The sequence below is a fragment of the Petaurus breviceps genome, unplaced genomic scaffold (assembly GCF_028583685.1).
Source record: "Petaurus breviceps papuanus isolate PSGF00001 unplaced genomic scaffold, PetGlider_PUasm1.0 90804, whole genome shotgun sequence".
In the NCBI taxonomy this organism is placed as follows: Eukaryota; Metazoa; Chordata; class Mammalia; order Diprotodontia; family Petauridae; genus Petaurus; species Petaurus breviceps.
The window spans coordinates 7,351,194-7,376,082 of NW_027187348.1; the positions used below are offsets into that span (position 1 = coordinate 7,351,194).

At 38.3% G+C, this 24,889-nt stretch overlaps 1 protein-coding gene across 1 annotated transcript in view; it reads right to left on the minus strand.

Moving 5' to 3' along the window:
- The window catches only part of SGO2 (shugoshin 2), a 39,791-nt gene extending 20,382 nt beyond the window's left edge, over nucleotides 1-19,409 (minus strand). The window contains exons 1-5 of the mRNA XM_069070106.1: nucleotides 19,254-19,409; nucleotides 15,302-15,463; nucleotides 9,866-10,038; nucleotides 5,433-5,510; nucleotides 1,683-1,768 (exon numbers count right to left, since the gene is read on the minus strand). Of these exons, the coding sequence (XP_068926207.1) occupies nucleotides 1,683-1,768; nucleotides 5,433-5,510; nucleotides 9,866-10,038; nucleotides 15,302-15,449 (485 nt within the window). The 5' untranslated portion in view covers nucleotides 15,450-15,463; nucleotides 19,254-19,409. The remainder of the gene's footprint in view (nucleotides 1-1,682; nucleotides 1,769-5,432; nucleotides 5,511-9,865; nucleotides 10,039-15,301; nucleotides 15,464-19,253) is intronic.
- Nucleotides 19,410-24,889: the final 5,480 nt, after the last annotated feature.

Sequence of the window (24,889 nt, forward strand, 5' to 3'; positions counted from 1 at the left end):
ACCTTGGGTAAGTCACTTAACCCCAATTACCCTGCCTTCCCCTCTCCAAAAAGCAAAAAAAACCCAAAAAACAAAAAACCTAGATAGTATAAAATACCTGAGCATATATTTGCCAAAACAGACACAAGAACTATATGAACATAAACATGTTTTTATACAAATAAACTCAAATCTAAATAATTCAAGTAATATTTATTGTTCATGGGTAAAGCCAATATAATTTTTAAATGACAATTTTACAGTTAATCTATTAATTCAATGTCCTCCTAATTAAATTACTAAAAAATTATTTTACTAAGTTAGAAAAGTAATAAAGTTCATTTGGAAGAACAAAAGATCAGGAACTTCAAAGAAACCAGGGAAAAAAGATGTAAAGGAAGTAGATTCAGCAGTATTAGATCTTAAACTATATTTTAAGGTGAGAGCATTGCTGAAGTGTAAAAAGAATAATTTCAATTACTTTAAATTAAAATTTTCTTGCATAAATAAAACCTATGTAGCCAAGAAAAGGAATGAAGAAAATTGTGGAAAAATACTTTCATAGTCAGTCTCTCAGATAAGATGTGATTAGATTGGAATATTGCTGTGGTGTAAGAAATAACGAGCTAGTTGATTTAGAAAAACAAAGAAAGATTTGGACTTATGAAGGAAGATGCTATCAACCTTTAGAGAAATAGATGATAGGAGGAAATAAGCATATGGTCTTACATAGATGTGTATGAGTGTATATGTGTATGTATATGTCTATGTTTATAGATATCTATGTATATGTATATATATCCGTGCTTAATTATGGCTTTCTTTAAGGTGGCGGAGGGAGGGAGGGGAAAAAATAAAGTAAAAAGTACACAGCAGAGAACAAAAAACCAACAAGGAAGAAAAGAAAAGGGGGGCAACTTTGAAAACAATGTGCAATAATTATTATATACATTTTCTTGACATGGAAATATATTGTTTTATATTGAATCCTCTCGTGGTCTGCTGTGTGTACGTGGCAATTTTTTTTCTATTCTCATTTTGTATTTAAGTTTAAAACAAAATTTATAATAAAAAGAAAAGAAAAATGAGAAAAAAATAGTGACTAGAGGAGATAACATCAACTTCAAAATAAATCTTTTCCCCCTTATTCTGTTCATAGGGAAAAAGGGCAGCATTTTTAGAATCACATATATTATTATGTGTTTACACTGCTACTTTCCTCCAAACTATTTTATGTGATACATGGCCCTATGAATCTAATATGAACAATATTTAACCTACCTTGATTAAAGGTCCTATCCCTAGATTTTTCCAGATAGCATTTCTCTAATATCATGATTTGCAATTAGATGATGTTTGACGAAATATATCCTCTTGTGGATAAATTATACTTAAACGAGAACTCACCATTATGCAAGGGTGATAGGACCAAATGTCACATGAAACAATTTTGTGAAAGTAACAATACATGTACATATATTTACTAATATAGTACTGCAAATGTTTCATTGTTTTCCTTTGAACAAATTAAAGAAGAAAAACATTTAATGGAATTAAATATAAGATACTGACATTTACAAATTAGAGACAGGGCACTAGAAATGGAAAAGATCTCAAATGGAAATAAACTGAAATAAGAACTAGTTCCAAATTTAGTTTAGGTGGTCAAATTTCAATGTTCACTTAAGCTATGAAAAAATTACCTTCCAAATGAGTGGTGTAATAAATCCAACTGTTTACCAATATCTTTCTTCTGGCTAGTTGGTAATAGAGAGGGACTCTGATAATCCTATTATAGAAAGAGAACAAAAAGAAAATGAGAAGATTGAAGATGGCTTATTTATTAGTATGATTGCTTTTTTTAATTGTGAGGATCCCTTTTGAAAATAAATTTAAAAATTAATTGACTTAAAAATAGTAAATATGCAATTGATTTTAAAATGACAAAAAGCCACTAAGAATTCAATCATGTTTTCAAATTAATCTGTTTTATCAGTTACAACAGTCTATATACATTTGAAAAATTATTCTGTGAGGTATGTGAGAAGGATGGAGGGAAGGGAAGGTAAAGAGAAAAAGAGAAGAGAGCATATTATTTCTAAAATTATTTTTAAGAAACTCTTAAGAGTACTAATGCCTTGGGGTGTCCAGGTAGCACAGCGAGTAAGAGCACCGGCTCCAGTGTTGAGAAGATCTGGAGATCGAATCCTGGGCTCAGACACTTAGCACCCACCCAGAAACACCTGGCCGTGTAACCTTGAGCAAGTTACTTAACCCCAACTGCTTAGGGGTGGCCAGGTGGCTCAGCGAGTAAGAGCATCGGCTCCAGTGTTGGGATGACCTGGATCAAATCCGGGCTCAGATACTCAGCACCACACCCAGAAATAATAACTGGCCGTGTAACCTTGAGTAAGTTACTTAACCCCAATTGCTTTAAAAAAAAAAAAAAGAGTACTAATGCCATCTACTCTAGAATGAAATTGAATAGAAATTTAAAATTTCCTTAAAGAATATAACAAAATGAACAGATATTCTAGAACGGAATTATGAAATATTAGAATTGGAATGGGTCATAAAGGTCATTTTTCAGTTCAACCTCATCATTTTACAGATGAAGAAACAGACACATTGTGTAATTTGTTTAAGGTCACAAAAGAGGATATCTTCAGCTCATACCACTTTTACCATTAGGGGTCTACAGTAAGTTACTTAGTGGCATAGCTGACACCACATTTTAATCTGGTCCAGTCTAGAGTTCTCTCTGACAGACTACACCTCATCTAGATGACTACTTTCTGACAGATTATACCACACTCTACCATATGAATATATGTAAAAATTTCAAATAAGCAGGGGTGGGGGTGGAATGTTGGGGAAGAGGGCAAAAGGGAAAGAGTACAACCTTTCTTTTTACTTTATCTTTTCTGTCTTCTACACATAGTTATCTTTACCCACTGAGGAAGACTGCCTTTTAATAGTCCATAAATGCAAGGGTTCCCACTTGTTCAATTTCCAGTGAGGTCACATAGGACCTGCTTCAGTTGACTGAGGGGAAAAAAAGCAGACTCATTGGGAAATTCTAATGGAGTTCACAGTAAATCCCTTTTTAGGGAAGAAAATTCTTTTTTTTTTGGTGGGGTGGGAAAATTATTATTTTGGTTCAAGGAGAATATTTTTAAAGCTAGCTAAAAGTAAAACATATTTTCTACTTTAATTGCCAAGTATCTTGTTTCAGTTAGTCTTTCTGGAGTTCAGAATTCTATCTATTTAGTTATGTAGTATATTAAAAATGCTATTTCATGACAGTAGTAATAATGATGAGTTGGGTTGGTTTGAGAAGACCCACTGATTAACAGTCAACTTGCTCATTTTGCATACGTGTGGCCTAATTGTGAGAAGATATTTTTATTCATTTGACAGATACAGTATAGTTACCTAATTATCACCAGAATTATAAGAATAAATAAATTTATTAAACCATCATTTTGTTTGTTGCAAAGGACAATAGTTTAACTTAAGATAGGTATTTTGATTACAAAGGTCTTCTTCAGTACATTGAAAGTTCCCTAATTTCACAAAAACCAGCTGCAACTCCCTTTACTCTTCAGGACACTGGTATCCAAAGTTGTACGCCCCAAGAGGTATATAATCAACTAATGGAGAAGGTGAATCTCCTATCCCTGCAGTTGGGCTTTTCTGAACACCACCACATTTATCCTTCAACAAACCCCTCTTCCCAATTCTGTGCAATGTCTTAACCTTCCCATTTTCTGTTATCTCACCAGCCAAATATAACATAAAGGTCATCAGAGGGCACCCATAGCTGTGAGAAGTCACTGGGAAAATTCCTTCTACCACTCCCAGTATAGTCACTCCTTGTCCCTACACATCACCTGGAGCAGTAAGAGCCTCACCTTCCTTTTTTGCTTTGTATTTAACAAGCCTAAGTCATATATGTGTATATAATTTATAAAGAAATTTACATATATTGCAGCATATGTTCAAACAGTTTATACTGAAAAGAATGTACAACAAAGTTTGATAAATTTTGCATCTAGAACTGTGCATTGACAGTTCAATTTGGAATATTTCCTGCTCTTACCTTACACAAAGAGAGCTTAGAGAATAAAAAATTAATTTTCATATTCAAATTTCAATTTCAAGAAAGCCAAATCTGAAGATCAACATTTCAAAGACAAATTGATAATATTAATTTTAAAAATAACTAAAATTAATTCATTAAAATATGAATGAAACTACACAGGATTTTTTTTTAATAAATAGAACTAAATTGGTATTTCTAAAAATGGACTCCATTGAATCTTTTTATTCCACACTGTGAATAGAGAGGTCCTACAAGAAAAATGGTAATGTCTGTAGCCTTTCTTCCCTTTTTAATGTTAAATATTCTAGATACATCACTAATTTTTTTTCTTTGTACTACATATGGCATTGTTTCAACATGAAAACAGATTTCTTTCAGGTTCCATTTCATCTATGTCCTGTAAACTGGAAATGTATTATCTTTTAATGTATTTGTTTTTCTCATAGCATTGTAGATTTATAGGTAGAAGACACCTTAACAGCAATCTAATCCTGCTGTTACTGCTCAGTCATGTCAGTTGTGTCTGACTCTTCTTGATCCCATTTGGGTTTTTGTGGCAAAGATACAGGACTGGTTTGTCATTTCGTTCTCCAGCTCATTTTATAGATAAGGAAACTGAAGAAAACAGGGTTAAGTGACTTGTCCAGGTTCAGAGGAAAGAGTAGAAGTCAGGAAGATGAGTCTTCCTGACTTTAGATCCAGCACTGTCTACTGCAGCACCTGGCTGCCCCAATCTAATCCACTCCCACCGCGCCCCCAGGTCCTCTCATTTTATAGAAGAGAGAACTCTGAGAAAAAGATAAGACAGCTTTGTCTACGATCACAATGGGAGTAAGCAGATGATTTGAACCAAGGTACTCTGACACCAAATTCTCTTTCCATTACAGCATACTACCTTCAAAAAAATTTGTATCATGTAATGGAACTGTAACTGAAACACAAAATTAGAAAGAGCTGGATGTGTAGCAGCATAAAAGAAAAATATGTCAAGATAGCAATGGAATACAAATCATACAAGTAAATAATACAACAGGGTAGTCTTATAATGGGTCTATTTTGAAAATACGATAAAAACACTCTTTTTAGAGTCCTAATTTGTCACTAGTAGAATCTCAAGTAGAATACTTAATTTGTATACTTCACTAAGAATGTAAAAGAGAAGTAAGTAAGGATACCCATACCTGAGTTGGTAAGAGATATACAACACTTGGAAGTTTTAAGAACACTAGAAAACAACTGGGAAGTATTTAAGTCTTCCTGAATTGTGAAGATGAATACACCAGAAGGTCTTCAAAACTATTTACTATTAGTTTTAGCAACATATAACATTTATAAGATTAACACTTACCTCAGCGTGGCTTGTCATTTCAATGGCAGATATCAAGTTACTGCTCACGTAGGCTTCTGTTTCTATGAGGGTTTTATGCTGTAGGTATAAAACAGACTTTTTGTTATAGCACTTTCAGGACCAAGAGAGGCAGCATAGTGTAGTGCAAAAGTGTCAAACTCATATAAATAAAAATATGATATAACAGAGATAATGCCAACTTGTGGTTTTTAGTTAATCCATGGCCCATGAGGATCTGTTTTTGAGTTTGACACCACTGGTGTAGCAAGTAGAGAGCTGGCCTCTAATCAGGGAGTGCTGGGTTCAAGTCCTCCTTCTGAGACAAACTGGCTATGTGACCCTGGGCAAAATTATTAACTTCTCAGAGCTCTAAGAAATCCCATAAGGGTCTAAGTTGCAGAAAAGGTGCCAACCAGTACTGACAAAGTACACCCTCATCTGGGTGTACCCTCAATCAATGAAATCCAGCCTCAATCCCCAAAACTATTCTTAAGGATCATAGATATGGAGCTTACGGGTGCCTCAAAGTCCATCAAGTCCAATCTCCTCACTTAAGAGAGGAGGAAATTGAAGTCCACAGAGATTAAGCCACTTATTCAAGGTCACACAGGTTAATATGGCATTTTAACAAGTCTTATGATACCAGAGCAGAGTTTCCAAAGTTTTCTCAGAATGCTGTGAGATAGGTGAATTATTCCTATTTTGCAGGTAAGGGAACTGAGATCCAAGCAACTCGTCCATGCTCACATAACCATTAGGTCTAAGAGCCTAGATGTAAAGCTGAGTCTCTCTACTGCAAGTTCAATCCTCTTTACACGAAAGTAGCTTCAGAGAGAATGAAACCGCAAACTATTCAACAGCCCTTTCTTCCATCATATAATGCACGACAAGAAGTATCAGAAGGTGGTAAATAATTAGTGACCCACAGGTCTAAACATATAAAATTAAACTTTAGGGAATTCTCTAAGACTCTTAAGTTGCAGAGAAAATGCCAACCTGCATGAGCAGAGAGAGCTTCCTCATGTGGGAGTTCAGTTTAATTAAATTTTCTTTTGTTTTTAGTCTTGAGTCTTTCCAAAATACTCCCCAAAACAAATTCCATCAATATTGTTGAGGGTGGAGGTGATTGGTTTCCAATAGAATATTAAATAATAATCTGGGAATTCTCCTTCCTTCCCACATTGACTAAAGTGGATTAAGATCATCTCTTTCGGAGCCCAGATGGTAGAGTAGAAGCACGACCTACCCGCAGCTCCGACTTCCACCTTCCCCAATCCATGTAAAAAGGGGACTCCTAAACAAACTTTGGAGCTGCAGAACCCACAAAATGACACAGAGAAGCTAACCTCCCGCTGAGGACAGCCTGGCAGGCCAGAATGGAATCCAGCACAGTGCTCTGGGAGCCGAGCCCACCCACAAGCCAAGTCTTTAGCCCCAGGGCGGGCCTGACCAGGCCCTGGCCAGAGGGACCCCAGATCAGTAGCAGCTATTACCATTTCCAGAATTATCAACACATAGATATGAAGGAAAAAGTGAGAGGTCAGTGCATTCTGGACTTTGGGACCCAGTAAGTGGGAATGCATGGCTTTTGTCCCTGGGGCGAGAAGCCACTGAGACACAGGCACAGTCAGAGCCACATGGCAGCTTCAGCTCCTGGCCTGCAGAGTGTAGGGGGACCAAGCACTGGTCTGAGGGGTAATCACTCTTGCTTTAACCTGCTTGGATCTGGATTGCAGTCTAGGGTGGAGGTCCTGGGGCGTGTGTCCAGCTTGCCAGAGCATGTGGAGGCCTCAGAGAGGGCACCCATCTAACCTCCAACAGCTGAGAAAACCTCAGAGTTTGGGACAAAAGCTCCCCTGTCTGGTGGCAGTCTTACTGTGGCAAAAAGCCCAGGAATCAAGTGACTGAGGGGCAACATGAGCAGGCAAAGGAAAAAAAGCAGACAGAAGATTTCAACATTAGACTCCTATTTTGGGGAGAAAAAGGAGCAAAGCATGGAACAGGAGGAAGACAGTGGAGTCAGAACTCCTGCACCAAGAACTTCCAAGAAAAACACAAGCTGGTTACAGGCCATAGAGGACCTTAAGAAGCAGATAAGAGAAGTGGAGGAAACATTGGGAAGAGAAATGAGAACAATGCAAGAAAATTATGAAATGAGAGTCAATAGCCTGACTGAGGAAAATAATACCTTACAAAAAAGACTGATTCAAATGGCAAAAGAGGCTCAAAAAGGCAATGAGGAGAAGAATGCCTTAAAAAGCCAAATTTGCCAGATGGAAAAAGAATCTCAAAAGCTCAATGAGGAGAATCATTGCTTCAGAATTAGACTGGAGCAAATGGAAGCTAGTGACTTTATGAGAAATCAAGATGCTGTTAAACAGATCCAAACAAATGAAAGAATAGAAGGCAATGTGAAATATCTCATGGGAAAAACCACTGACCTGGAAAATAGATCCAGGAGAGATCATTTAAAAATTATTGGACTACCTGAAAGCCATGACCAAAGTAAGAACCTAGAAATCATCCTCCAGGAAGCTCGCAAAGAAAACTGCCCTGATGTTTTAGTACCAGAGGGCAAACTAGAGGTTGAAATAATCCACCGATCACCTCCTGAAAAAGATCCCAAAAAGAAAACTCCTAGGAATATTATAGCCAGGTTCCAGAATTCCCAGATCAGAGAGAGAATATTACAAGCAGCCAGAAATAAACAATTTTAATATTGTGGAAACACAATCAGGATAACCCAGGATCTGGCAGCTTTTACACTGAGGGATCGAAGGGCTTGGAATATGATATTCCAGAGGTCAAAGGAGCTGGGATTAAAACCAAGAGTCACCTACCCAGCAAAACTGAGTATCATGTTTCAGGGGAAAATGTGGACATTCAGTGGAATAGAGGACTTTCAAGGATTCTTGCTGAAAAAACCAGAGTTGAATAGAAAATTTGACATTCAGATACAAGATGCAAGAGAAGCATGAGAAGGTAAAGAGGGAAAAGAAATCATAAGGAACTTATCAAAGTTGAACTATTAACATTCCTACATGGAAAAAACAATAATTGTAACTTATGGAACTTTTCTCAGTAGTTGAAGGGATTAGAAATACACACACACACACACACACACACACACACACACACACACACACACACATATATGAGGGTATATGGGCATATGAATACATATGTGAATATGTGTATATATGTTTACAGTTATACATAGAGGGCAGAGGACCAATTTAACAGGAAGGGATGATACTTAAAAGGTGAAATTAAGAGGTGAGAGGAATATAATGAGAGGAGATGGGGAGAGACAGATTGGGGTAAACTATCTCATACAGAAGAGGCAAGGGAAAATGGTTACAATGGAGGGGAAGAATAGGAAGGCAAAAGGGAATGGGTCAACCTTATTCCCATTGAATTTGGCTTGAGGAGGGAATGAAATACACACTAAATAGGGTATCTCACCCTCCAGGAGAGTAGGGGGGGAAGGGGATGAGAGGGGGGATGATGGAAGGGAGGGCAGGCTGGGAGGGAGGGAAGTTGGAAGAATTCACTTTTGAAAAGGGACAGGATCAAAGTAGAGAATAGAACAAGTGGGAGGTGGGATAGGAGGGAGGGAAATATAGTCTTTTACAACATATCTACTATGTTATTATTTTGCATTAGCCACACATGTACAACCTATACTGAACTGCTTATCTTCCCAGTGAGGGTGGGTAACAAGGAAGGAAGGGAATGAATCTGGAATTCAAAGTTTTAAAATAAAATATTCAAATATATATATATATATATATATATATGTATGTATGTATATATGTGTGTGTGTGTATATATATATATATACACACACTATTATTAATACTATTTTACATATAATTGGGAAATAAGATATACAGGCACTGAGGCATAGAGATCCACTGGAAAAGTCCAAAGGGGTATGGGAGAAAATATGGGAGAGAGCAGATTGGAGGAGGGGATATCCTGTGGGACTGCTATTTTGGGGCGGTGAGTACGGGAAAAACGGGGAGAAAATTTGTAACTCAAAATCTGGCGGAAACGAATGATGTAAATCAGAAATTAGTAAAGCATTAAAAAAAAAGAAAAAAAAATAAGATCATCCCTTTCAAATTCCTTACAACCTTAGGAAAGTATATTGCTTACACCAGACTGTCAAATATTGTTGATGATAAACTATCACAAAGATTATGGCAAGTATATTTACAATATGTAAAATTAAGAGAAATCTATATAGCAACTTTCTCCCTTTTCCTAGAACTATCACGGCATCATAAATTTCAATAATTTATAGCAAGAAATTTCTACAATATTCTTAAATGCTTTTCACATTGTTTTCTTTTGTGTCTACAAAACTCCAGGTGAAAGGTTTTAGGTGATCACATAAACTTAAAAATAACACAGCAGAAATACCATACCAGACGATTTAGCTTTTGACGAAGAAAGGCGTTTTGAAAACTCAATTTCTCCACTTCTTTGTGCAACAACAGTTTTTCAGTTGTAAGTTTTCGAGAATTTTCTTTTTCTATACTCAGAGCCTGAGCCAGTGCCCGGTTGTTGTGTTTTAAAGAAATCTTAATAGAAGAACTGTCTACGTAAAGAAGAGAATAAAACAATATGTTAGCTTGTGAGATACATTTCTTTCATACATCTACCTTACCTGAAAACTATTTCCATTTATGTCTGATTTAAGTGTCAAAAAGAGTGAGTAATCAAGAGGTAACCCTATGAATTAGAAAAGGCAGCCTAGAGGTGAAGCCTAAGGGCAAAACAATAAGGATCACTGAATGGGTTGAGACAATTTCTCTCAAGAACAGAGAAGGTCTGAATATCATCATGCCAACAATAATTTACAAAGCACCTATTACATGTACCAAGCACTGTTCTAAGCGCTGAAAAAACAAAAGAAAGGAAAAAAAAAACATTCCAAACAGCTCTGTTCTCAAGGAGCACAGTCTAATGGGGGAAGAGAACATGCAAACAACTATGTACAAACAAGACATATACAGGAAAACAGAACAAAAGCACCAGAAGACAGACTTCATGTATGGTAATTCAGAAATATAGATCACTTATAGAACAATTTTTCCAATACTGGAATTATGTGACTTTGCTTTCAAAGCACTGTGAGGAGGCATAGCTCCACATAGCTTGGGGGGAAAGGGTACAAGATAAGCAAAAGCCTGGCAGAGCAGTTATTTTATAGGATTAGGACAATCAAGCTGAAACTCCAAAGCAAATTGGCTTTTAAGATTAAATTAAATGTTTATGCTGTCAATAGTTAAGAAGAGGAGCTTTGGGTGCTAACTTCAAAGTTGGCAGACTGTCTAAGCTCCATGGAATACTTTACCTTCACCAAACAGATCACCTTAGCAATTATTTCTAGACATTCATGGCAAGCTAAACTTGAACTCATCACTTATCACTAGTCATCACTAACTTATCACTAGTCATATTCTAAATAAATTCTGAAATAATTTAGTAGGATTATTTTACCAGTAATAATCCTTTGCAAAGTTTCCTTTAAATTGCACTGCTCTAATGAATTCAAAGTACAAGAGTTACAATTTCTTATTTATTGGCAACTATTCAAGAACATATACATTATTTAACATTGTGGATAAATCTAATTTTTATAAAGAAAATCAGGTCTAAATTGAGCCATGCCATGAAAATTGAGCAATCCTGTGAAAAACTCTAGGAAATTTAGATGAGTTTTCTAGAGCAATCTTGAAAGTTGTAGCCAATAGGCATCTAAGATAGGTTCCAGAAAAGCTAATACTTGGAAGATAAATATATCAAGGACAACAGAGAAGGCAATCTAAATTAGAATTACTGGAAGCTAGAATGGGCTATTTTTCCAGTGGCATTCTCAAGCTCCTAGTAATAATTCATATTTTTATGGCACTTTTAAGCTTACAGAGTGTTTTCTTAACAATGGTTGTACAAGGCAGGAGTAAAAGTATGTATCATCTGTAGTCTAAGAATAAGGTAACTAAGGCTCTGAGAAATGAAGTCATACACCAAGAGGCTGAATTTGAACCTGATATTCAGCATCCCTTCTACACCATCATACATAATCCAATTCCTGCTACTTCACAAAGCTACCTGAGTTCAAATAAAGCTACCTAGGGATGGAGTGAATTAGCAACATGAAGCTCTTTTACACAATAAGGGGGAGAGTCATCTATCATTAACAGACTACAGGAACTAAGGCATGGATGTTCCCTGGATACTTTCCCTCAGTTTCTAGAACAGACATTAATTAGCAACCTATGGCAATGATTTTCCTTGCCACTTGGAGAAAGTTGTTTCCACCAGCATTGGAAGGCAAATCAAAGGCCTTCCATTTGGCAGGCAAAACTAAAATCAACACTACGAATGCTACTACAGACACCTTGTGGGCAGTCATCCAAAGGCTCTCACAGGAGTGGGGCGGAGTCAAGATTGCAGAGTAGAAACAGGACTTTTGCAGAGCTCCAGCTTCCACCTCCCCCAATTCATGTAAAAGGGGACTCTGAACAAACTCTGGAGGTATAGAACCCACAAAATGACTCAGAGAAGCGAACCTCCCGCTGAGGACAACCCGGCAGGGTGGCAGTAATTGGTCAGCACAGCGTTCTGCGAGCCAAGCCCAGCCCCGCAAGAGCCCGAGGTTTTAGCCCCAGGGTGAGCCTGACCAGCCATTGGCTGGAAGGACCTCAGATTACCAGCAGCTGTGGTGGTTTCCAGAATTATCAACAAAGAGATGCTAAGGACAAAGTGAGAGGGCAGTGCAGTGTGAACTTTGGGATCCAGTAGTTGGGAGTGTGGTCGGCCTTTGCCCACTGTGGCGCCATGGCCGTGCAGCCCACCCCCATGTGGAAACTTCAGCTTCTGGTCTGCAGAGTGTAGGGGGATGTAGGAACCAGTCTGAGGGGTAATCGCTCTTGCTTTAACCTTCTTGGATCTGGATTGCAGTCTAGGGTGGAAGTCCTGGGGTGCATGACCAGCTTGCCAGAGTGTATAGAGGTTTCAGAGAGGGCACCCAACTAATCCCTTCAGCAGCTGAGAAAACCCTAGCGTTTGGGACGAAGCTCCCCTGTCTGGTGGCAGAGTCCTACTGTGGCAAAAAGCCCAGGGGTCAAGTGATTGAGTGGCAACATGAGAAGGCAAAGGAAGCAAACAGAGCAGCCCAACTTTAGACTCCTATTTTGGGGACAAAAAGGAGCAAAGCATGGAACAGGAGGAAAACAGTGAAGTCAGAACTCCTGCACCAAAAGCTTCAAAGGAAAATACAAGCTGGTTACAGGCCACAGAGGACCTTAAGAAACAAATAAGAGAAGTGGAGGAAAAATTGGGAAGAGAAATGAGAAAGATGCAAGAAAATTATGAAATGAGAGTCAACAGCCTGACTGAGGAAAATAACACCTTAAAAAACAGACTGACTCAAATGGCAAAAGAGGCTCAAAAAGGCAATGAGGAGAAGAATGCCTTAAAAAGCCAAATTTGCCAGATGGAATTTGCCAAATTTGCCAAATGAATCTCAAAAACTCACTGAGGAGAATCATTCCTTCAGAATTAGATTGGAGCAAATGGAAGCTAGTGACTTTATGAGAAATCAAGATGCTGTTAAACAGATCCAAACAAATGAAAGAATAGAAGGCAATGTGAAATATCTCATGGGAAAAACCACTAACCTGGAAAATAGATACAGAAGAGATAATTTAAAAATTATTGGACTACCTGAAACCCATGATCAAAGAAAGAACCTAGAAATCATCCTTCAAGAAATTCTCAAGGATTTTTGGATTCTGCCTGGATGTTTTAGAACCACAGGGCAAAACAGAGGTTGAAAGAATCCACCAATCACCTCCTGAAAAAGATCCCAAAAGGAAAACTCCTAGGAATATTATAGCCAGGTTCTGGAATTTCCAGATCAAGGAGAGAATATTACAAGCAGCCAGAAATAAACAATTTGAATATTGTGGAAACACAATCAGGATAACCCAGGATCTGGCAGCTTCTACACTGAGGGATTGAAGGGCTTGGAATATGATATTCTGAAGGTCAAAGGAGCTGGGATTAAAGTCAAGAATCACTTACCCAGGAAAACTGTATAACATGTTTCAGGGGAAAATATAGTCATTCAGTGGAATAGGGGGCTTTCAAGCATTCTTGATGAAAAAAACCAGAGTTGAATAGAAAATTTGACATTCAGATACAAGAAGCAAGAGAAGCATGAGAAGGTAGAGAGGGAAAAGAAATCATAAGGAACTCATCAAAGTTGAACTATTTACAAACTTTTCTCAGTATGAAAATAGTTGAATGGAATAGAAATATACACACACATATATATATATATATAGGAGAGTATATGGGTGTATGAATACATATGTGAATGTGTGTATATATGTTTACAGGTATACATAGAGGACACAGGACCAATTTAATAGGAAGAGATGATACTTAAAAGGTGAAATTAAGAGGTGAGAGAGGAATATAATGAGAGGATATGGGGATAGACAGAATGGGGTAAAGTATCTCATAAAGAAGAGACAAGGGAAAATGGTTACAATGGAGGGGAAGAACAGGGAGGCAAAAGGGAATGGGTCAACCTTATTCTCATTGAATTTGGCTCAGGGAGGGAATGACATACATACTAAATAGGGTATCTCACCCTCCAGGAGAGTAGGGAGTAAGGGGATGAGAGGGAAGATGACGAAAGGGAGGGCAGGCTCGGGGGGAGGGAAGTTGGAAGTACCCACTTTTGAAAAGAGACAGGATCAAAGTAGAGAATAGAACAAGTGGGAGGTGGGATAAGAGGGAGGGAAATATAGTCAGTCTTTTACAATATATCTACTAAGGTAATTTTTTGCATAGCTACACATGTACAACCTATACTGAATTGCTTATCTTCCTAGTTAGGGTAGGTGACAAGGGAGGAAGAGAATGAATCTGGAATTCAAAGTTTTAAAATCAAATGTTTAAAATACACACACACACATATCTATCATTATTAATACTATTTTACATGAAATTGGGAAATAAGATATACAGGCACTGGGGCATAGAGATCCACCATGCCCTACTGCAAAAGTCGAAGGGGGTATGGGAGAAATATGGGAGAGAGCAGACTGGAGGAGGGGATATCCTGTGGGACTGCTATTTTGGGGCAATGGGTAGGGGAAAAATGGGGAGAAAATTTGTAACTCAAAATCTGGTGAAAATAAATGATGTAAAGCAGAAGTTAATAAAGCATTTAGGAAAAAAAACTGAAATTAAAAGTGCTTAATAGTCAAAATTTGCTTTTGGATCCTTCCTAATTCCCAATCATCACCATCTCTTTTCTACTGTCCCCAAAACTCCTGTGGACCTCATGCTAAATGCTGTGGTTTATTTAGGCCTGCTTTCTTCTGAAGAAATACATGCTCCAGAATTACCCTCAAATACCTGCATGTCAGAAGAAATGAGGCAGTCTGTTTTTGAAGTGATGCCAATTCCTCCTTTAAAACTTATCTTGAATTATTTTTCATTGTTGGGAATGCTTACTCTGAAACACTCTAGGTATCTGCTTTATTATTGGTAACTCTACTTTTCCTACTATAGACACTGTATCACACAAATTCTATTAAGTAAGGCTAAGAGTTCGAAGAAGAGAAATGAAAAAATGGTTTAAGGAGTATGAATTAAAAATAAATATATGTATATAAATATATATACATAAATTTTAAGGGCATTTTGTACTTGTCAAAATGAAGAAAAAACATTATGTAATTAGTAGGATGAATGGTGGCGAAAGCAACAACTTGTTTACATTTAAACATCACTAACATTTTATTTTTTATTGCTGATGTAAAAAGTGATGAACTTACTTATTATTTTGTTTCTTATTTTTGATGCAAGAGAAGTATTCAACTTATTGACTCTTGAAGATTTGTTCTTTACATGTCTCTTAATTCTTTGAGTGAAAAATAAGGAATTTGCAGAATTGCCTAGATCCTCCATTTCTGAAGCAAACATTACACTGTTGGTGACTAAAAATGGAAGAAAAAAAAGACAAGATTAGTCCCCTCCGAATTTAATTTTTATGTTTTGTTTACCTGATGTCTTCTCCTTGGTAGTTCAGGTTTGATGTTGGTAGGAAATTGAGGCACTCATAGATTAATGAACAGTTAACTTAAGAGGTTTACTTACACCTAACATATATATATATACACATATATATATAACATATATACATATACATATATATATATAGATGGATATATACAGGAGCACTTAGCTGAAGTAGATAGGGACCCTCTGAAGACTGATATGGAAACACGTCTAGTCAGCAGAACAGGATGTAATGATTTATACAGTCTTGAGGCATACACCAAATGTTTAGGATACCACCCTTCATAAAAAGATGAGATCTGTTATGCCTCTAGATTACCAAGAAGGCATGTCAACAGTCAAAAGTCACCAGGAAGCTTTAAAACAAATACAACTCGAGCCCTGACCTAGGGCAAGTCTTGGTTTAATTGCCTTTTAGGGCTAACTCATTTTAAGGGGAAGGAGGATTAAGGAACCGGAAGGTATTAGTCCTATAACATATCTTAACAGATAATTTTAACCTTCAAGGGCTCTTTCACATAATCTCATAAAGTAAAGCTCTAGTCAAAAATAAGGAAAAAACCTTTAGTATACCGGTTGCTATCACAGTCCCCGAGTCTGAGTCATTAACACAGGACACAAATGAGCAAGTAAAAGACAATAAAAAATGAAGTTGAATTAAATAGAGAGATCGAACACTTATCAAGTGCCTACTACGGTATGTGCCATCCCTCCCTCCCCCCAATCTTGTCTCCCGTGGTAATCACTGGAGATATAAGAAAAATATAATGGTCCTTACACCCTAAGAGAGTAAAAAAATGAAAAGGGACAACAAAGGGGTTAGAGATTCTCAAGAAATGGAAAGAAATCCAGAGCAAGGACTCACCCACCAGTCAGGGAGCAGACCTCAGACACAAGTTATACCTGGGAGGACAACCCTAAAGGTCTTCTTCTCCCAGTTTGACTTTTTTTTTTTTCATTAAAGGGGCCATCCCTTGACTCACTTCTTAAAGAGACCTATAAGCTAAATGGGTGTTGCCTCATTCAAAGTGAGAACCTAAAAAGACCTTAGCTTAAAAACTCAAAGATCTCCCACTGAATCTTTGGCCATCTCCACTTATACTGACATAAATCTGGCCAGAGGACCCAGACGGCTCTGGAGAGCAGTGTGACTTCGCACAGCCCTCCCTCACTCAAAGCAAAGTCAACTGCAAGTCATGTCATCATCTCCCTGATATCATGGTCCTCTTCGAGAATGAAAGACAAACTACAACCACACACACCTGGGAGGACAAGATAGCTGAAGAGCTATAACTAGGGAGTGAACTGCACTAGGAAAGGCAAGTCTTTCCAAACCCAATACAGGATTGCCTCCAACAGCTACCTTCTCCATACCTCCTCAAATACTATCAAATGTCAGTGGAGGAAACCATAAAACCTCAGTACCCTGAACATTTTTATTATCTAATCTCAACAGTGCCTTTGATGATCTAACCAATCGTTTAATTGACTCCCTATTACATTCCCCATAGTTGCTGCTCCAAACCTTGTCTTCTCTCTTCAAGCTACCTACACCACCCTTCCTTTCTCCTTCTCAGCAAATGGCCTTACCCCATATTTTACCAATATAAGCTCCTAAATTCTATACCACAAATTCCCCTTCAGCATTATCCACCATTCTCTCTTCCTTGCTATAGCATCAGAAGAAAAGGTGATCTTCTGGGGCAGCTAGGTGGCCCAGTGAATAGAGCACTGGCCCTGAAGTCAGGCGGACCTGAGTTCAAATCCCACCTCAGACACTTAACACTAAAACTAGCTGTATGACCTTGGGCAAGTCACTTAACCCCAATTGCCCTCAAAAAAAAAGGCAAAAGAAAAGGTGATCTTCTGAGAAAGCCAATCCCTCTATTTGTGCTCTTGATACCATTCTTTCTTGTGTTAGACAGGGTCGGTCCCCTCAGTCATCTCCCTTTCTAATAATCTTCAGTCTCTCTTACTTAGCTCTTTCCCAGACACTTACAAATTGGTACAGTTTGTCCCTATCTTTAAAATGAAAAACCTTCACTTGGTCCTGGTATCCCTTTAAGGGATCATCCTCCCTTTTCATAGCCAAACTCCTAATAAAAGGCACCTCCAGTAATCATCCCCGACCCCTCATCACTGCCTAGTTGTGGTTATCTCAAGGATGTCACAAAATTATACAAAAGACTACAAAAATGTTTTTAACTTTATGACTTTAAAAAATGTCATATGTTACTTTTAGAAAGTGAAGTGACTAACCAGAAATGAAATAATTAGAGGATGTCACAATTCCAAAAAGATTAGGAATCACTCATCAGATTTTAATGCTGATGTGCTAGCAGGAAATGGGTAGATTTTTAAACCTAAGCATTAATAGCAAATGATCTTCGGACTTGCACTTAGACATTAAAGACACTGAATTTCATAGTTCAAATAGGACCTTATAAAATTGTGTATTCCATGTCACTTCCTCATCTTACAAATGTAGAAACAGAGATCTACAGAAGTGACATACTTAGGATCACTTAGCTATTTGGTGACAGAGGCTGAACCCAGGTCTCCAGATTCCCAGTTCACTGTGTAAATCTGATGTACAGATCCTATTCAACATTGTTATAGCTAAACACCAATAAATCGCTTAAAAAAATCACAATCTATCAAGATGCCTACTTGCCCAATTTCTTACACTTTGTATTGATGAAGCACTAACAACATGAGACGCAATTCTGTGACGTGTGATCCTGGGTCCTCGTGGAGCTTAAATGCCAAAGAAGTATCCATTAATTTCAGTGATTTCTGATGGTAAATCTACTGGACTGTGAGTCGATTGACTGCGGTATTGGTCTCAGGTCTGTCATTTAAGTGGTTATGGGGGGATGCAAGACATGGTCATGTCATTTCCCTTCCTCGGGCTTCAATCTATCCATATGTCAAAAGTTACCTTTGGGGCAAGGGGATCAAGACCAGAAATTTAACTGCTGGGCTTCGACCCTTTGTAGAAGGGCTCTCCACCCGATACAAATCCATCTTAAACTGGAGTCTTGGAGCTGTCTGGGGCACTGAGAGGAACTGAGGGTCTTTCCAGGGGGTCACTCACTGTTGAATCCCTGCCTTCTATAACCACTGCCCTTCGCCGCCCCTCACATTTAAACGACTTAATTTTACTGCGCACCTTCCTCACTGCAATTCTGCGAGGGCGTGTACGTATTACCCCCCAAGTGAGAAATAAATGTGCCCGGCTCAGGGAGGGGGAGGGGCCTGTAAGCATTAACCCCAGCTCCCAACACCTGGACCCAGGCTTCGGGGCCAAGTCCTCCAGTTCCAGATCCAATGCTCCAATGTTTCGGGCTCCAATATTTCACGATGTGTTATGGGCAAAAGCACAGTTCTGCTCGGACACCCAGCCCATCCCCAGGTTACCAGGCCCGCCCCGCTAGCAGCAGCCACAGCTACACAGACATTCTCCGCCCTAAGCTCCCCGCTAGGGCCGGCAGAAGAGGGGTGGAGATGCGAGGTCCCTCTGCAAGGGACCTGCCCCCGTGCCCAGGCCGGAGGAAGGCGGCCCGCGAGCGCTAAGTGAGGGCGGCGAGGGAGGACGGGCACCGGGGCAGTCCAGGAGGCGCCACGACCCCAGGACCTGGCCGTGCCCTTGGGACCAAGGGGAAGATGTTCTGATGACGGTCGCGGGCTCTGCAGCGGCTCGCTTACCTGTCCTTCAGCGTCTGTCCCGGACCTCCTGCGCCCAAGCAGAGGCTGCAACCCCAAGGAGCAGCACCCCAGCCTTGCTCCACCGCTCCAGGGCAGGCTGCGGATCGGGTGCCTCCTTTGGATTTTCAAATTTCACAACCGTTGATAATCGCAGGAAGTTAACCAATCACATTCCGGAGAAGGGATTTGGGGGCGGAGAGAAGAACGCTACGTTCGCTTCAGCGTCTGCGTGGGGCGGAAGGGCCCCGAATGCCCGCCTTCAAGCGTCCGGGAGTGGGGAGTCTGGGCGAAGCCAGTGTTGTGGGAGAGGGGGCGGAGCTCAGAGGCTGGGAGACTGGGCGGAGGGCGGGCGGCTGGCTTCAGGTCAGCTTGTTTTGTGTTTGGGGCTGCTCAGTGGCATTCCAAAGTTAGGTGAGACTGTTTTGTCATGAAACCAAGAAAAAGGAAGGCCATTTTAGAGACTTGAAAGGAAGAGAAATCCGTCTAATAACAATAGCTTACCACTGTGGTCTGATGAAGAGAAGGCTGGACTTGGGGCCTGAAAGACCTGGGTTCAAATCTCCGGTGTTTACTGGCCCTGTGAGACTAGGTGGGCGAGTTGTATCTGTATCTCAGTTTTACACTGTGCTAAGGTCTTTACGGTATCCTTCCCAGCAACCCTGGGAGGTAAGTGCTATTATTATCCCCATTTTACAGATGAGAAAATAGGGATAACAATACCTGTACATAACCTTTGCAAAGGACTGTTCTGTTAATGGTAGGTAAATGCTAGTTAGTGTTATTATTAATAATAATAAAAACAATGAATGAAACAACCCCTACCCAAAAGGAGTTTACAGCTTTAAGGGATATTCTTTATATTTATATAGTTCTTTCCACTTACAAAGAAATTTAACTTACTTTTATCTCACAGAATTATAAAATCTCAGGGCTGGAAGGGACCTTAATTAAAGGTGTAGTCCAACCTGTTCCAGGTCCTGGTATCCCCTCTACATGTCTGCTCTGACAAGTAATCATCAGGCCTCTTAAAGACCTTTAGTGAGGAGTTCATTACTTCCCTAAGTAACCTGTCCAAAAGGACAGGTTTGTTTTGGTCTGAAAGGTGTATTTATCTGGTGAACATACATATATACGTGTATGTATAATACACACACACACACACATATACATTAGATGCTTGAATGTATAAGCAGTCAGTTATAAAATACTAAAAGTTGTGTGCATATGAATAAGGTCCTTTTATTTGTACTATTGATTAATTGTTCCAGATAGACTACTAATATGTTTGCATTTACTTCTAACTTCTTCATTATTGGATCTTTAGCTTTGTTCACTTGTCATCTTAAGTTTGTTTATCCTCTGGAATAGTTTTAGTTCATTTTCATTGCAATCTAAACATGAACATTTATAGCCTATAGGAATAATTTGCTGGGGTCAAGAAGGCAAAAACAGTCACTTCTTTTTGTATCTTATCATAAAAAAGATATTTATTAGGTTTTTTTTTGTGTGTGTTCCAATTAATTTTAGCTTCCTGATACAAATAATTTTAATAAAATAGAGTAAAATGGAATGACATTTGTAGCAAAGAACTAGAAAAAAGTAAATGCACATTGATTTGTAAATGACTAAAACAGTGTTAGTGACTCGGTTACTGAGTGTTAATCATGAATGCTTTGAAATATTGTGGTGAAAGAAAGAATAAATATGGTTGTAGGCAAGCATGGGAAAAGTTCTACAAACTAAATATAAAGCAGATTAAGTACAACGAGAAAACAATATACAATATGATTATAACAGGTTAATGGGGAAAGACCAACACCACCAATAAAACCAAAACTGAATGCTTTGAAATTATAATAATCAATGTTGGGTTCAAGGAAGAGAAACTAAAATAGAACCCACTGTGCTCTTTGCAGATGTGTATAGGACTATGGATATAGAACACCACTTAAAATATGAATCTTGGCTTGGTTAATCAGTTTTACTGAGCTGGTTTTTTTTCCCCTCCTTTTTAAATTTCTTGTTATAAGGGATGACTGAGGGATAGTGTAAAGTCAAGCACAAGCAGCTTTCTAGAAGACTGCTGCTATGAACAGCTTTCAAGGTTCTGATTACATGGTATAGCACACTATTTATTGAGTAACAAATCAGAGCAAAACATGCACAGAAATCAAAGTACAACATTCAGAATGTTGTAACTTCACAACTTATCACTAAAATGGCCACATAGTTTTCACCAAAGTGGTCACACAGTTTTAAGCAAAGTACATTTATTTAGTTGATCACAAAAGTCCTTAATTCAGTCACAAAGTACAAAAGTCAAAATCCTCCACCCATGGAATGCAATTAAGTTACAATTTCATCAGTCACTACTCAGTATCCTCTTAAGGGGTAGTAGAAAGTACAAAGGCCCTCCACCCCCATGTCACAAGTAAGTTACAATTTCATCAGTCAGCCTTAAATACCCAAGGAGAGGTCTTTTCATTTTGACTTGAGGCAGGCTCTTAGCTTCCATGGTTTCTCTTCCATGGTCCCAGCTACTGCCAGAATCTAACCAACTGCCACCTGAGTTCAAAGGCAGACAACTCCCAGTTCCTTGTCTAGCTCTTCAGGCAGTTCCTGCTCCACATTGAGGCTCACAGTGTCCAGTCCACCTCAAGTCCTTCACAGTGTCTGTTCCTGGGAAGAGAAAACTTAACAGAGCTACCACAATATCTACACACATCAAGCCTAGCAGAATTACAACAATATTCACATACATGGTCGGCACTATCATCTCAATTCACTTTCTGCCTGTGAAATCAATATAGACCCAAATCAGACAAAGTACTGACACCACAGTCATGCTTCTTCTAGCAACTCCAGCTGACCCTTGGAAGTCTGAGGCAGCTCTGGCAGGAGTTTGGCTGACTTTCAGAAAAAGCTACACTACCACAAGTTCTGTTTTCAAAATCAAAATCACTTTCTCTAGCCTCCACGAAACTTGATCTAAGAAATTCTATCTCAGTTTTCAATTCTCATTTCTCTTCTCAGTTCTTCTCAATTCTCAGTTTAGTCTTTAGTTCAACAGTAGCAGCCCAGCCTCCAGATGCTCCCTGAGAGAAATTCTGGCCTCTCTCAGCTTGGGCTTTTCCTTATATAAGGTATTAGCTCCTCCCTGTTTTGCCCCTTCCTTTTACAACAAGAAGTTCCTCCCACTGTGGGATTCACAAGTTCTGGATAGTAATACTTGATACAATCATACTTGAAACAAGGTGCTAAGTGCTTGCCAATGCAAGGGGATCTTCAAATTACATTACTATTACAGATAGCAATACATTTTAAAAATATATTTTCCCCCTTTTCTATGATTGTTTGAACTAAAAATCATTAGCTAACTTTGGTTTATTGATATGATCAGCAAACATCTCATCATGTTTTTATCCAAGTGGAAATGGACCAAGAATTATATTATGATTCATCATGTAGTAACCTTTCCAAATTTCACAATACATGCTAGGCTATTCTTTTTTAAATGATATTCCTTTTTTTTAAGTATTCTTTGATACTCAGCAATTAAAGTTACATTGAGATGAAATTTGGGTTAATCAATATGGTCTGGGGATGAGGTGTTCCAGATATAATTCAAGATGAATCCTATAGACTCCCTTTTTGTTTTAAGCCTCGCTGTAGAAAAATCTTTCTAAAATTTAGTACTACACTTCCCTTTCGTACTGAATACAATTGAATTTTACTTTAATGATCTAGGATGATACGAGGCTTCAGTAAGCTTAATGTGATCATTAGTTATCATTGTATAATATAGTAGATCTAGAAAGTGTACAAACTTATACCTCTAAACTTATCCCCGGAGATACCATGGTAGTTATTATTTTTTAAACCCCTGACAATAGCTTGCTTTCTTGTCTTTTGTCTTTTTGGTATGGTGTATTAGAAAGAACAATTGACTATAATTCTAGAGACCTGGGAGCTAGTCCTGGTTCTGCCACTAACTTAATGTGTGGGCAGGGTAAATTATGGTTTCTTCAGCCATAAAATGAGGAAATTGAACTGGCTGACCTGTATGATCTAGCAATGTACTTTGTAAATTATAAAACCCTTTATAAATGTCAACTGTTACTACTGCTAATGCTGTATAATACTAAGGTTTTTTCACTTTATTATTTTTTGTCTTAGGTACTTTCCATCTGCCTTAGTTTACCTGCATTTAAGAGTAGCTCCCCATTATGTGTTTATTCTGGCATTTAATACCTTCTCCAAATTACATTCTCAGTTTTATTTCACAGCCCCTTTTATATACTATATTCCAGATGAAGCAAATATGCCTCTGGACATTCTCTGAACTAAATATGTCATACCTTGCCTCCCCACATTGGTACAGGTTATTCTGCATGTGTGGATAGCACTCATCCCTGGGTTACAGAATCCTATTCTTTCAAGGTTCAGCTCAAGCACCATCTTTCCTCTAAAGCCTTCCTGATCTTCCAGTGAAAAGTAATCTTTCTTCATTTAGTAAAACAATTTGTCTGGATCTCTGTTTTATCTTCATTATACTCTATCTTGTATTATGTCCATCTGTCTATTTGTCATGGACAATGGTTGTTCTCGTTTTTAATCCTTTGTTTTCAAAGAGGACCAGTGACATCAAGGGTGATGTCTTGACTTGCAGGTGAATTGGATTTAAGTGAGTCAGAGCTGCACAAAATTGTCAGCCTCTCTCTTCCTGAGTCATCCAAGTCCAGTGGCAGGACAAAAGTCAAAACAAGTGGCAATGATCCAGGATGCAGAGGATAACCTTGAAGTCTTCAACATCTGACCAAGCCCTAAGGACTCCACAATTCCTACTTCATCTGCCTTCATGACTGTTGGAACAAATTGTTCTCATTTGATGGGGAAAGTCTTCACATGCTTGGGGTAAACATCCCTGTACCTCACTGATGGGTTTGAGGCATGTTGGTTACTCTCAATCTGCTTTAGCCCATCTCTTTTTACCAGGGTGTAGCCACTGCATATGCTATAGCTTTTCAAAACCACAGGTGAGAGAGTTGGGTAAAGGAGGGCACCATAGGTGGATGAGCAGCCCTGAAAAGAGTTTGGCAAGCCCTCACACCAGGTACTTGTGCATGGACAATGTTAGTACAAAATTGGAGGGAGCACATACATCAGTGAGATCATAGCTCTATCAAAGTATACATATTATGCCTAACACATATAGAAGGCTCTTAGTAAATTTTGTTGAATTCAGTTGGGCTTTAGATAATGAAAGTTTTTGCTGTCTAGATAGATAAATAACATATATAAATGCTATACATATTCTTTATATTATTAACTTTTAAGTCATTTAAAAGAAATAGCACTAAATAAAAATCATCTAAAGAATGCACTCTTTTATTAGTTAGACAAAAGTAATATATTGGATTTTATTGAAATTTATAATATAATATCTAATTTTACTAAAATAATTCCTATTTCTCAAATAGCAACATTTTCTCAACAGGCAATTGTTAGAGGGAATAGGATGTAAAAAACAATCTGTCAGAAAGACAAAAGTCTGTCATCCTTATCAATTTTGCTTTCCAGTCTAGAATTTTATAAGTTTTTCCAACTTACATTGTGAAAATAATTCATCCTGAAGA